At 44.7% G+C, this 14,575-nt stretch overlaps 1 protein-coding gene across 1 annotated transcript in view; it reads left to right on the top strand.

Annotated features, from left to right (window-relative positions):
• Positions 1 to 14,575, top strand: part of MALSU1 (mitochondrial assembly of ribosomal large subunit 1) — a 155,659-nt gene that overhangs the window by 91,067 nt on the left and 50,017 nt on the right. The window contains exon 3 of the mRNA XM_069648325.1: positions 5,781 to 5,871. Within this exon, the coding sequence (XP_069504426.1) occupies positions 5,781 to 5,871 (91 nt within the window). The remainder of the gene's footprint in view (positions 1 to 5,780; positions 5,872 to 14,575) is intronic.

Below are 14,575 nucleotides of genomic sequence, written 5' to 3'. Positions count from 1 at the left end.
CACACTGCACTAGGAGAAAGATATGAATATGTCTTTTAATGCAACGTACAGCACACTTTCTGAGAAAAATTGACTATAAAGCCACAGTGTTTGCAATTGTTTTGTAGGGTAACACTGTTCCAATACATGTAAGTCACCAACCGTGCACAGGATCATTAATGCTTTGCTATTAAAAATACCATGCCACAATGAAAACATGTCCAACTGGCTGCACAATGTAGGCCAGTGTAGACATGTAATAACATTACAGTAAAGCATGCCAGGCCACATTTAGACATACCTAGACTGGTTGCACCAAAATGCCAGTCAAAGCAATAACACTCATCAAGAAGAGAGTACACATTAAAGCCTGCATCTCCGCGGCCTCTACCAACATGGCCAAACTCTTTAAAATCTGCAAGGAACTGGTCAATCCTGTTGTGGTCTCTTCCTCTCTTGTTCCCTCCAAGGCCCTCTGTACGACTCTCCGCTAAATCTCAGAAACATCCTGTCCTCTATCTCCTCTTCCTCTCTCTGCCCCCTTCGGCCATCTCTACCTCTCCCCCTCCATTTTCTTCTTTGTCTCTGACAACACCTGACAAGGCTTCTAGACAAGTCCGATCTATGAAAGCGTCCTCTAAACAGGTGCTGCCCTGCTCCTCCAGAACCATCAAGGACCATATTGACACCCTTGCTGCAGCCTTGGCCGATTTCTGTAATCACTCTTTAGCCACTGGAATGTTCCCCTCTCCCCTTAAGCACTCCCTTGTGCACCCACTCCTCAAGAAGCCGTCTGCTGATCCTACCTGCCAGGAAAACTATTGCCCAATCTCCATCACCCTTTCTTGGGCAAACTCTTGGAAAAGCTTGCCATCTCCCAGCTTTCTCTCTACACTGAATATGTTGGTTATCTCCATGACCAGCAGTCTGGATTCAGAGCTGCCAGAGGCATTGAAACTGCTCTCCTGAAAACCCATGAAGATCTTCTCTCTAACCTTGATTCCAGCATTCCTTCTTTCCTCACCCTCCTTCTTTCCTCCGCTTTCAACACGGTCAACAACGCCATCCTGATCTATCGACTCTGTGAGAACTTGGGCATCACAGAACAGACCCTGGAGTGACTGACCTCCTTCCTCTTGGATCGCCCCCGCCCTCCCAGGTCCAAACTGGTCCCAATCTCTCTGCCACCTCTCTCTACCTGTGACGTTCCCCGGGGCTCACCCTGGTTTTTCAACCTCCACTTGGCACCTTTAGCCCACCTGATCTCTTCCTTCTCCTCAAACTTTCAGTGTTATGTGGATGACTTGGCTTTCCTTCAGGCTCCCCTCAGCCTCCTCTCCTCTCTCGCTCATTCCTGACAGTCTATCCGCGATTCAAGATTGGTGCGCCACTAAAAATCTCTGCCTTAATGCCAGTAAAACGGAGATCCTGCTCATTGGGGCCCTGGCACCAGCTTTCCCTCTCTCTCTGGCCGTCCGCTTTGGGCCCTCTTCCTTCACCTTCCTGCGAGGCAAAAAACCTTGGTGTCATCTTCTATGCAACTCTCTCTTTCTCTCCTCACACCTCGGATTTCACCAAGAAGTTCCACTACAATCTGCTCCTCCTCAAAGGGGAATCTTCCTTTCTCACTTTCCACCAGAAGCTCGCTGTCTCCAGAGCCCTGGTTCTCTTTAGGCTGGACAGCTACAATAGCCTCTTTCTCATTCTGCCTTCCTCTACTCTCCGTCATCTGCAACTAATCCAGAACAAGACTGCAAGACTTATCATTGGCCTCAAGCCCAGGGATCATATCTCTCTAGCCCTGAAATCTCTCCACTGACTCCCTGTGGCTGCAAAGATCAAGTTCTAGACCCTTTGCGTTGTCCACAAGGCCTTCTGGGGTAGAGGCCTGCACTACATCCAACGCTCTCTTCCAAAATATCTTCCTTCTCGAGCCCTTCGCTCACCTACCCAACTCTCTAAGGGTTAGATGCTTCTCCAGGCAGATAGTGGGGGGTAGATCTCTCTCCTCTGCTGGTGCCTCCCTCTGGAATGGCCTCCCTGCCCCTTCAAACTTGAGCCAGACCATCTGACGTTTCGGAAGCAGCTCAAAACTTTCCTTTTCTCCTCTGCTTTCTCTCTTCCTCCCCTGCTGACCTACCTGTCTGCTGCTTTTCTGACCAGTTGCTTGCATACCCTCAGTCTGTATGAGTCCAGGCTCTTTCTTGATCGGTCCCCCTCACACTGGCTCCGTGCCTATCATGTACTTAGGGGCTGTAACTGTAGCCCTGAAGTCCCTTGTTCTCCTTGCACTACCCATAGCTGCGCTGCCCTGGCTGCACTTACTCAGAGCATCGCAGCCCTGTTTTCCCCCTCCCCTCTCCCTTGCACTTCCCCCCTCCCTTTCCTCTTGCATCTCTCATTCTCACAATGACACAAGACCTAGTGAGATTGTTTGTCTTGTGCTCCCTCTATCTTCCCTCCCTTGTCTTGTCACGCATAGAAACACTTGTGTACAGGCGACTTATATATAAATAACTTTTATCCTATCATTTTATCACAAAGGCCCGGAAAAATATACAATGCCGCAGTAAGAAATGGCTAGACTGGCGGGACCCAAATGCCAATCTAGCCAGGTAATTACACTTAGCAGGACTGCTTTATCAGAAATTCCCAGTTAAAAGAAAGTCATACCAAACTGAGGCATTACTAGACTGGCAGCACCAAAATGCCTCTCTAGCCACTAATACCACATATCATGCCTGCTTAGCCTGGACATGGACAACCATTATGATTTATTGCACAATCCCACCCCCCCACACATCCCCTCTCCCTCCCACCCCAACCTCCTAAATCAGCTCATTGGCCAAGAATTACTTCCACGTCCCTCTTCCTTGTCCCAGAGCTTACATATGAGGCTCCTTGCCTCATAGATAAGTACTGGGATGAGGAGGAGTGGGACTAGGAGTAATGAAGATTACAGGTAGCTAAGTCAGGCATTACCTCCATGTACCTCGACCTCATCCCAGTACTTGTTTAGGAGGCAGAGTATACAAGTACTGCCTTATACATAAGTACTGGGACGAGGAAGAATACGGCTAGGAGTAATCAAGGCATTAAACACAAGTAGTGGCACAACACCATTGAGTTGACTGGGCTTCAGCACTCCCCCTCACCCTCTGACATTTTGGGCTATGTTGACTCGACCTGGCTGACCTTTAGAGCAGTTGCTGGACAGAACGGGACACAGATGTTAAACGGTACCTGGGTTTTACTGTTAATAAGGGCCCAGCAATTACCAACATAAACCATTTCACTGTTTCTACCTGCATTCAAATGCCACATTTTTTAGGCAATTGAAATCGCGATGTGGGTCTAGTACTTGCGTGCCAGGGGAGTGATTGCAAGGGTAGAGAGGGGATAGGAGACTTAAAGAAGAGAGTTAACTGCTTGTAACATTGACGCTGCACTAGCATAGTCTCATTAAAACGCGTAAAGAAGTTACATGCCCCCATAAAATAAGTTTGCCCCTCCCAATCACCCGTAAAGTTAGCGTCTCTCCAAACATTTGAAGGGTTAGCCCCCCGAAATGCAGGTTTTGTTGTGCCCCTGTACACAAGCACACACACCATTCACCATATACACACACGCAGCCATCCATACATTTAAGTGTGCACCCTTTCACCGTACATGCACACACGCACACCCAGCAACCCCTATATTTGTATGCACCCTTTCACCATACATTCACACAGGCAGCCACCTATACATTTAAGTGTGCACCCTTTCACCATACACTCGCACACGTCATGGGGTTGAGGGGAGCCCTATTACTTCAAAAAGAAATTGGGGCTCATTACGGGTCCGGCGGTAACCGTGCCGGCGGGTTGCCACCAGCCCTGTAAAAAAATGACCAGCACCTGACTTCCCAGTGCCACCGGGCTCTTCCAAGTCCGGCGGCCGGGAATTCAGGCACCAGTAATTTCGGTAATCCCCATTCCTGTGGAGTCCCATAGGTCTCCATGGGATTGGGGACACAGAAGCACCGGCACCGTTGCTTCTGTGACGGGTCTGCCTACGGTGGCCGCTGTGGCCGGCAGGGTCAGTCCTGTCGGGCACAGCGGCCTCAGCAGGTAGACCTGTAATATGCAGGTCCGGAAACAATGGTGCCGGTAAGCTTACCAGAACCGTTTTTTCCGGACCGGTATGGTCACAATGAGCCCCATTGTTTCTTTTTGAAGTCACTCTAACTTCATTAAGAAATTATTCAGTTAAGGAGCTAACCATAACGGAAATAATTTCTTTATGAAGGCAGAGTGACTTCAAAAATAAACTATTTATTTTTGAAGTCATAGGGCTCCCCACCACCCCATGACATGTAGCCCTCCAGCCTAGGGTCTTCCATGTCATGGGTTGGGGGAAGCCCTCAACCTTCAAAAAGAAAGTTTCTTTTTGTTGTCACTCTGCCTTCATAAAAAAATTATTTCTGTTGCAGAAATTATTTCTTTATTTCAGAGTGAATTCAAAACGATTTTTTTTTTGTTAAGGAAAAAAAAATAGTACTTTTTTTTTTTTCTTCAAGTGTGGCCCCCCTCCCAGGACATGTGCTGGCGGGGCCCCCCGCACCGCGGGGGCCCCTGTTACGCCAGTGCCTCCCAATTGTAAAACCCAGAGAGAGTTTGCGTGCTCCCATTTGCTGTAGTAGAATATTTTCAGTTTAATTTATTGGATCTCCGCTTGCCTTATTCTTTGCCAGGCTCATCACATGTATGTTATTGCAGTGGCCTTATCCTTCCACGTCTTCTGCAGTGTTTGAGGGAATCAGTATGATTCTTCATGGTAGCAATCATCTCTGCAGAAACGGAATCCAGTTTTGTAATCTTATTTTCTGATTGGTCAAATCTCTGAGATCTTGTTGAGGTAAAGAAAATACATTTCAACCTCGCCACCCATTGATTCTAGTGACTTTTTTAACACTGCTATTGCGCCAGGGATTGCATCATCGCTCTCTGGTGGTGGGATTTCCGGAGTCTGCGAGTGTTGACTCTTGCTGTTTTTGTTGGCTCTTTTGTGTGTATTTGTCCATCTTCTATGGACCTCAAATAATGTCTGTTCTCTTTCATCAATGATTCAGATGAGACCCTGCCTTCTCTTTACCACTGCAACATGGCACGAGTGAGCCCTTTCAGAACCACTGGTTCTGTAATGTCACCCCCTAATCAAATACCTAAAGCAAACTGGGTTGGAGCCTTCAAAGTTCATGGTTATAGCCAGGTCTGTATGTCTGGATGTTCGGTGGTGTTGGTTAGGAGTAGGAATTTGGTCTTGGAGGGCTTGAGCTTTACGTATGCACTGCACATCCGTGACTGGATCAGCGAGAGGCAGGTTTTGAGCCTATGGATGTCCTTGATGGAGTTGATCTTGGGGGTATAGCTGTGGCAAATGGTAATGTGAGAAGGGATTTGAGGGTTGCTGCGACTGGGTGGGTGGGAAATTCTAATTGCCTTCTCCATTTTTCCTCCTTGAGCAAGGGCAGTATTTCCATCACAGCTGTTACTCTTTCTGAAGAATTGTCTATGAAGTTCCTTTTAATATGCCTTTTTATTTCTGTATTATTTCATATATACACCACATTTTGTTTTTTATCTTTGGCTGCTCTTTTTATCGAAGCATTGCTTTTAAAGTACATCACTGATGTTGCAGTGTTTGTATTTTTTATTTTCATGATATTTACAGCAGCACCTTTCATCCCACACTTTTATTTTTGCTGTTCACTTTGGCTGATGTCTTGGTATGCTAACATATAGTCTGTTAAATTTCAGTATAAGCATTTGAAGGAGAGGAACAAGCAGACCGATCCACAAGTGAACATTGAAGGAAAAGACACAGATGACTGGATGTGCATAGATTTTGGTAAATTTGTTTCTCAGATATAAACACTTTCTTATCTTGCTTATTATACATATGAGTTGGTGCTTTGAAACTCTTATATTGTTTTTAGCACTGTAAATCTGAATTGTAAAATTGGAGATGTGGGCAACCGTGCATAATAAAATGTGTCTTAAATTGGGTCATCTTGGCAAACTAAAAACATTCTGCCTGGCGTTCTCATTTAATGTACTTCTCCCCCCCCCCCCTCACCGACCTCCCCCTTAACTCCCTTGTATGTGCTGGAGATCCTACTGTGCTGTCGAAAGAGAATAGAGGTATTTGCATAGCAACAGTAAAAAAAACTGCAAATCTGAGTGGATGCATTACTCCGCCATTGCTAGGATCCCAAATAGTGTGGGTAGAGACATATCAGCACTCGGATCAGATGCCTCGCAGCCACTTTTATTTTTCAATAAACGGGTACTCTAGTCTTTGATATAATTGTTTTTGCCTATTTCCTGGCCATCCTTCAAAAATATATTTCTATAGTATTTTATGTAGAGTTTCATGGGGTGGATTGTTTTTATATATTCATAGATGCGCACACACATAGATGTGCCTCAAATATTTGCACCTGCCCCTCGTGAGTGATAATTCATTTGTGTCAAGTCAAAAATGGTGTACAGCGTTTAGGCGGCGAGCTGGGGAAAAACAGTGTGCTGAGCTTCTCCTTATACTGTGTGTGTGCGCACCCATCTTTATGACCACTGTGGAGTGGCCTATGAGAACAATGTCACGGCCAAGCTATGTTTGTAGCTGCCTGCAACTATTCCCCCCACTTCCCTTCTGACAAGGTCGCCTGTATGGTGCTGGATTCCCAGCCATTGCAAGACTGGGGCAGTTGACATTTATTGAGCGATCTGAAGCGCCAGCCAATAGCAGCCAGCATGGTCTGGTTCCATTGATTAAACGTGGGTTGTTTTGTGAGAGGTTGATGACAATTCTCCCTGAGCATGCTTCACTGAAAGAAGGGAATCGGAGTGATTTACCTGTGGCCTTGATTCTTTGAGCCAAGACACATCTACTACCCATGTACCTGTCCTGCTGCCTTGTGTGTGGCAGTATGCCAAAGCTGGTGATACAAATCTGACAGTGTTTGGCCTGTTTACACCTCTAATACCCACCCACCTCACTGGCATGCCCTCACTATGCTAGGTACCCTGTAAATCAGACTGAGCAGGAAATGTATTTGTGTTAGCGGGGGTGCGGGTATGGTGGCTGTAGCGTAGACCTCTCAAAAGTAACTGGAGCCTGTGCTGTAGCATTTAGCTATGCTCCTCAGATGTGGGATTCTCCCTGCAGTTCAACTTGCATTGGATCCTTTGATATTCCCTCTTCCCACCCCATTTCAGCCCCAGTACTCCGATAATTCCACTCTCTAATTTGAGCTGAGCAAATTCCATCTTGTGCATGCCTTTCAACTCCACTCATTTGGTGGCATCTCCTGACATTTCCTTCTCTCTCACTTAAAAGCTGAAAGATTTCTACCTGCCTTCATTCACCTTTCTATTTTGGCACCTTCTAAATGGCTGCAATTGCAGTAGTTGGCGGTGAATTGGCTCCTTCCCTCTGACAACAGCAGTGCAGGCAGAGTTGCCCGGCCTGTTCTTACCATTCCAAATGGCATGCATGCTCAACAGGTAGCAAGGAGCTTTGGCGAACATAAAACCAGGTGTGACTTGAAGACTAGAGAGGAAATTGTGACTATCTCCATCTCCTCCCTGGAGCTGGAAATTCACAGCATATGGTCACTGAATGACCAAGTCAGTTGCTTGGCCAGAGCAGGATACAGGGTCTGAGCTAAGAAATCTGGTTCCTTTTATCAGATATCACTACAGCTTTAGAATAAACAGCCAGAGTGCAACCTGTGGATGCAGAGATAGGAGAGGGCAGCATGCAATGCCTCCAGATTACCTATGTTACCAGACACCTGTAAAGTCAGTCAACGAAGCTTTATTTTGGAAAGACAAATATTTTCCATAAAAGCAATCCTAGAGCAATAAAATAAATATTTGCTTACAGAAATTTAAAACCAGTTAAAAGAAACCTTGGACAGTAAAACCACATTTGAAAGGTAAAAATAACGGAAAGCAAACACAATGTGTAAGAATTAACATAGTTTACACACATGCAGCATGCATTTATTTGTAATCCAGTTCTTTCTGAATCCAGGGATTTTCTCAGTGTTTTTTAAATGACAAGTAGCACAAATCGTATTAACACAAAAAAGATATTTTTTAGAAGAATTGGTGCAACGTTTTGTCTAATACTTCTCCCCAGTTTTGAGTATTTTATTCCTTGTCCTATTATCGTTGGTGCAAAATAATAAAACGTGAATATGGATCTGTAGTTGAGCAGAAAGATGGATACTGAGCCTCCATCCATTATCTTTTTTACATTTGGATTTTAAGGTATTTAGTTTCAAACAACCAAAATGCAACCTGGTTATCAAAATCCAGTCCTTCCTGTCCGTTGACCAAGCTAAATATGACTGAAGGCCACTGGAGCTTGATGGCCTCTCGTTAAGTCTGTTAGAGGGTTTATTGAATTGCAAATGGTCCTTTTTGTAATAATAAACAATCTCTTAACATAAGAATAGAACATTTACTTACAACTGGAGAAACCCCTTCTTCCAACAATTTTACAGAGAAGTTAACTTGACACTTTGCTTTTACATAAGCTAACCTTGACACTTTGCTTTTAAGCTAGCCGATGATTGTAACTTACCCGATCATTCTTCAATGTTTAGGTTGCCGACACATTCTGTAAATGGTGGTCCGTTGCTGTAGTGCCTTAACAAGCTCTGCATAACCTAACATCCACTGTCAACTGTAGGCGTCTGCAACCTGCAGCTCACCAGATGTGTTGGGACTAGAACTCCCATGGGCCCACCATTGACTATGCTGGCTAGGGATGATTGGTATTGTAGCCCAAAAGATCTGGCGAGCTAACAGTGGCAGACAGTAGATATTCAGTTATGCAGAACTTGTCAAGCCACTGAAACAATTGACGAAACTGAAGAATACCTCTGAGCCCTTACAATTGACAGGAGAAACAGAAAAACGCATTCACTGCAATTTAAACCATACGCGCCAGCATTTATAAAAGAAATTCACATTGTACTATCCCAAACTAAACAGATTTTCCTTAGGCATCCTTGCACAAAACATGGAGAAAAAACGGAGCACATGCTGCATCTGCCCTATTGCTGAAAACCATATCTGTCTTTATCACGATTTACCAAATACAAAATGTTGCTATTGAGCTCCTAATTTAGACCACTGGCATGTTGTCCTGCCTAAATCCAGATTCGTTGTTACCCGCTCCCTTTTGTTGTGAACCACATTGCAGGGGAAAATGCTTAAGAGACACACAGCCTGATTCATGGAATTATTTGCATGAAAAATGCAGATTTGCGCGCCTTTCTTGCCGAAAATCACTGTTTGAAGTATGGGGATTTTCGTGCAAAAAGGTGCGCAAATTTTGGTTTTTCATGCAAATAAATCCATGAAACAGGCTGATGGTGTACCTGTGGGATGCAGGTTGTCGTTTCCATTGAGAGACAGCGCCCGCCAAATGGCCCAGATTTTGCCACACATCCAAATCATAAGGTAAAAATAGAAGCTTGAAACCTTTATTGCACGAAGAAGCATTTGAGAAATGCTGAAAAGCCCAGAAAAAAATGTTTGCATTATTGAAAGGCACTAGACCTGTAACTGCAAATGTAGTTACATTTATAAAATCCAACACTCTTGTCATTTTATAAAGGGAAATGTTGGTATATGTTCACAAAGAAGCATCACATTGTCCCATCTTTCTATTTAAATGGCTAATTTCAGAATATATTCAACACAAAGGAATTAAGTCACTGGAAAGTATTTGATAAGCATGGCTTTGTTAATACAAAAGAACTGATCCTTTTATACATACACAATTGTATGATCTGAATTGGCTCAGGCAATGCTGGTTAGCGTTCCAGGGAAATCAGACGCCACCTTTCTTCCGTTAGTCTTGTATACATGCTCCAATATTTAAGAGGTTAAGTGTTGTTGCAACAAGGAATGATGAGACTGACCAAGTGGTTCACAACTTCCTTCTTCTCTTTACTGTTCAGTCCAAATAATAACATATCAAGTACAGACAGCCACACCTTCACAAGGGCAATGGTGGTTCTTTAGTTGTGCCAGGAACTGTAGACCCAGTAAAAGGAACTCTTGGCAGGGTCGGGTGTCGATAAATCTCAGTATAGAGGTATTCCTGAAAATACTTTGGTTGGTCTGAACTTTTGAGCTGTTTGGAGAATACTAGGACATGCGCAAAAAGAACTTCTCTTGGCTTCATCTTTTACAGGATGTCGCACGTGCCGAAGATTGCCCCCGAAAGGAGAACATGATTTCTGTTCTCGTCAGTTGGCTGTTTCAAGAACTTTGCCTGCTGTTTCTGTCTTCGAGTAGATAACCCCGTTAATACGATTTCGGGGAGTTTTTTTTTTTTGTGGAAGATCTTCTGCTAGAGGTATTCCCTCTTACTAAGGTTAATGTTTCTCTACAGTTTGTTAGCCTTGTCTGTTTCCTGTTGTAACAGACTTCTGTTTCAGATCCCCTTCGGCTCCCTCACAGACGTTGCCTACTCTCGTTACATGTTTCTTGAGTTGGGAAAACTTCACTGGTTCTGTCGGGGATGTGAGCGATGATATCCGTTTCACCTGGACTGTTAACCAACTTGTCAGTCTTTCTCTTATGTATCAAAACATCACCAATATTCTGCATACACTCCCAGCTTGCTGCAGCTTCTTCCTAGCAGGTTTCGGCATAGTTATTTGACCGCCCAGTCCACCCACTAAAGGTAATGCCACCTCTATGCACTCTCTCCTCCTTGGTTAAGCCGGCTGCGGGCTAAATGACAAAGTGATTTCCAGGCGTCTCACCGAGGATAAAAGGTTGTCGGGCCGGGGCTAATTGCTGTTCTGTTTGGGTCTCTACTGTATACCTGCCCATTGGCCACCAAGCTTTGTTCAAGTAACATTTGGCATTCTGCCTCTGTGTGGAACACCAACTACGGTTTCTGCTCCTACTTGTATGGTCCATGCCTGGCCCGTGCTTCAGAAAATCTTGTGCATTCTCCTGAACCACACCCTTTACTCATTTTCTTCCTTCGGTGGAACACTTAGACTCGCCTTCCAAGTCTCTCCACCTCTGCGTCCTGTTCTCAAGATAGGCCTCGTCCCCGGCTCTCCAGGGATTTCTCCGTCTCTCAACGTCTCGAGCCCTTCGATCTTCTTGCTCGGGCTTTGCTGCTCTTTCTCTCTGGCTTCAGCACTCCTTCTCTTCCTCACTCTCCGTTGTTTGTTTCAAATGTCATATGGCGGGCTGGCGCTAACATAATATCAGTTCAGTGACCAGTTTAATTTTCAAGTTCTTTCTCATCGCAGTCTTCGTAGAGTATTGGAGTTTATACAATAACACATAGTTTCGGATGTAGCTCCAACCGATGGAGATCTAGCCACTTCCACTAGTTTATGGGGTTTAGAATTAAAGGAGCTGCATCTTCAACTAGCGTCCCACTTCCCAGTAGGCAGAAGTATATGCAGTACCCTTTGGGAACACCACACACAATTAAGACTACAAGTGACAGTACAAATTCACCTTTGGTACAAGCCTGTACTGCACAGTAAAAGTGGTAGCGATGGTTGAGCAGCCAGACTTCTCTCAAGAGCAAGTGAGCAGTATCAAATAGTTACACAAAGGACAGCAATTACTATGATTCAAACAAACACTGACTCAAGGTTTTCAAGTAAAAGAATTACTTTTACAATTATTTATTCTTCAGTTGTATAACATTTCACTAAAATAAAGCAGTTTAAAAATCACACTCTTAATACACTACATCGCTCCCAATAAGTTCCAGACAAGTTAAGCTCACAAAATGAAGTGGGAGCAAAATGGCACTCCAGCAATTTAAAAGGGAGGGAAAGACAAAGTTAATTGAAATTGAACCACACCAACAGGTAAGTACTGAAGGCAATTGTGCAAGAGGAACTACTGTGATAGAATCAGGTAAACAAGGCTTAGGGCCAAAGTCACTAGGTCAAAAGTCTTTTGCTCAAGATCACAGGGTACAGTGCAGTTCGCGGTAAAGTTTGTGCCACGAGTTCCGGACGAAGTTGGTCAACAGAAAAGTTAGTTCAAAGAGAGGAGAAGGACAAGCCCTCGGGTTGGAGAAAGATTTCACACACTCTCCCCGCGGCTGAACGAAACGAACAACCGGAATTTGCACAGTACCTTAAAACGGAGGGGGATCTGTAGCTGAGGCGGACGTTCCTGGTAGTTCCTGCAGGCTCACGGTTCCTGAAGCGACTGTCGGACTGACAAGAAGTAGGAAGACTGGAGGTCCTGCACTACCCAGGGAAGACCCCAGCAGTAGAGCAAAGCAGCGAATAAAAAGTGCGCTCCTTAAAACCCAAGCAGGGTCCGACCTTCCTGGCTATCCGGCCCACCGTAGCTCTGTACAGCGAATTCGACCAGAGGAGTGGTCATGGCTTGATGTTTGGGCGAACTGGTTGGTCCCACCAACTCAAGGGGAGAAGATTCCTTGAGGATCCTCTCTGTCGTCTGATTCTGAAGATTCGGGCCTGCAGCAGGGCTTCACCGGGCGGTTCAGTCATTGTAGGGGGCCTCTTCTGTCAGCTCCTCGTCAGTTCTTTTGTTCCAGTGGCGACTCTGCCTTTTCAGTCCCAGAGACCTGCTTTTTATGCAGTTTTTCCCCCATTCACACAGCCTGGCTGTCAATCGCACAGCAGCGTGGCTGTCCTGGCAAGGACAGTCACCCAGCCAATCAAACAGGAGTGCGACTTGGGTTACCCATGGCAGGGGTCCATAAGACCCCTCCTTCACATCCTGCCTACCCAGACTTTCTGGCGCCTTAAGGGAGGGCTCCTGTGCAGAAGCCCGCAAAAAGACGGTGAACAAAGGAACCACACCTGGATTGGCCCGCAGAGTAAAACACGAGAAAGACTTTTACAAAAAGAAATGGCGAATAAACCCAGCCAGAGCCGAAAATAAAATATATTTGCTCAAGCGGATTTATGTTTGAGGCTAATGAAGTAGCCTAAAACAATACCATGGTTATTTAAGATGACCGTAGTATGAAAAATAGGTTAGTTACCACAGCCACCAGCCAAGTCTTGATGAAAAGGGAGCGAAACAGTGCTCCAAGAGAAACGGACAAAACGGGATAAGAATTAACCTTTTACAATACCCCTTGTAAGATGGGGTGTACTGGGTCTGTGGTTTAAAGAGACTACATAAAGTTAATGTCAACTTTACATTTGTCTGGGAGGCAGTAGTCCGTCCCAGAAAAATGGGAGTCAGTGGGAAGTTTGAAAGACAACTCTGTGTCACTGCACTGAAGGTGCTGTGTAACACACAAACAAATGATGCCCATGGAGTAGGTGAGGCTTCAGAGCCCAATATCACACAATTGGTAAAAACACACACAGCAAAATACATGTAAGAGTGCGAAAAAGGCTCACACTCTTACCAGGTGAAAAAAATAAACCCTTGAAATCCAACAAAGCTGCTGAGGGACTCAGTAGGTTAGGGAAATTTGCCGTTTTGGAGAATTCTCCCTTACACAGCAGGAGAGTCCCTCCCTATGAGGTATTCCTGGATTTTACCACCCCTTGGAACTTTTGGATAGTAACAGCACTGCCCAAGCCTCATGAGAAGGGTCTTCCCCCTGTGGAAAGGTAAGGTAATGACATCTGAAGGATCGTCCGTGTCCCCAGAGATGCCTTTGCCATCTGGAATGAATAAGGTTTGTTTGCCTTTTAATCATGAATCATGAAAAACCATTGGGCTCCCAGAAGAGCAAGGGGGCATCTGGATGAAGGCCTGTGTGGTAATGAGACAGATCCCACCCTTCTGAGTTCCTTCTAATTACTTATTTCTAGAGAATACATTTTAAAATTCGAGCCGATTATGAAATGCAGTGTCCTGACAGAATGTAATTTGAAGTGGCCACATGGCCAACGCTGATTTCCATACTCCTACATTAAGTAACTATTTTTACACTTGTTGTCACCGTTGACATAATTTCAGGCAATACAGCATGATCCGCCTAATGGAAACTCAATAGAAAGAAGCCACTGTCCGTAGAACCAGTATAGTTATTTAAAAGGCCTGTCAGGACAAGGAAAGCGGAGAAAACCCTATAATATATATAAACCAATGGCATTATGTGAAAGCCAATAAAGCTGACGGATACCTGCCCAGGCAAATAAGGTTAAAAAAGGGGACACAAACCATCATGAAGCTTAGAAATAGTCAAGGGCAGGTTAAGACAATAAATCAAGATATGGGAGAAATTCTACCAGGAACTGTACACATCTGACAATCCCTCAGAAATATTACAAGAAGAATATCTACGAGGGCTCCCTATGCTGCAAATAACGGAAGAAGAACGGGCAGACTTAAAGGGGCAATAAGGGAAGAGGAAGTCCAAAAAGCCATACAGGACCTGCCAAAGAATAAAGCCCCAGATCCGGATGGATACACAGCGATATTCTATAAAATATTCAGCCGCATTCTGACCCCAATCCTTATGAAACTATTCAACACATTTAAGACAAATAAAAATGACCATCAATGAACAAAGCTAAATTGGTTGTGTTTCATAAACAAGGCAA

Source organism: Ambystoma mexicanum, chromosome 2q (assembly GCF_040938575.1).
Source record: "Ambystoma mexicanum isolate Mex_15411 chromosome 2q, UKY_AmexF1_1, whole genome shotgun sequence".
Taxonomy (NCBI): Eukaryota; Metazoa; Chordata; class Amphibia; order Caudata; family Ambystomatidae; genus Ambystoma; species Ambystoma mexicanum.
Note: the sequence above shows the minus strand (reverse complement) of the source record. Positions and strands in the feature narration are given on the sequence as shown.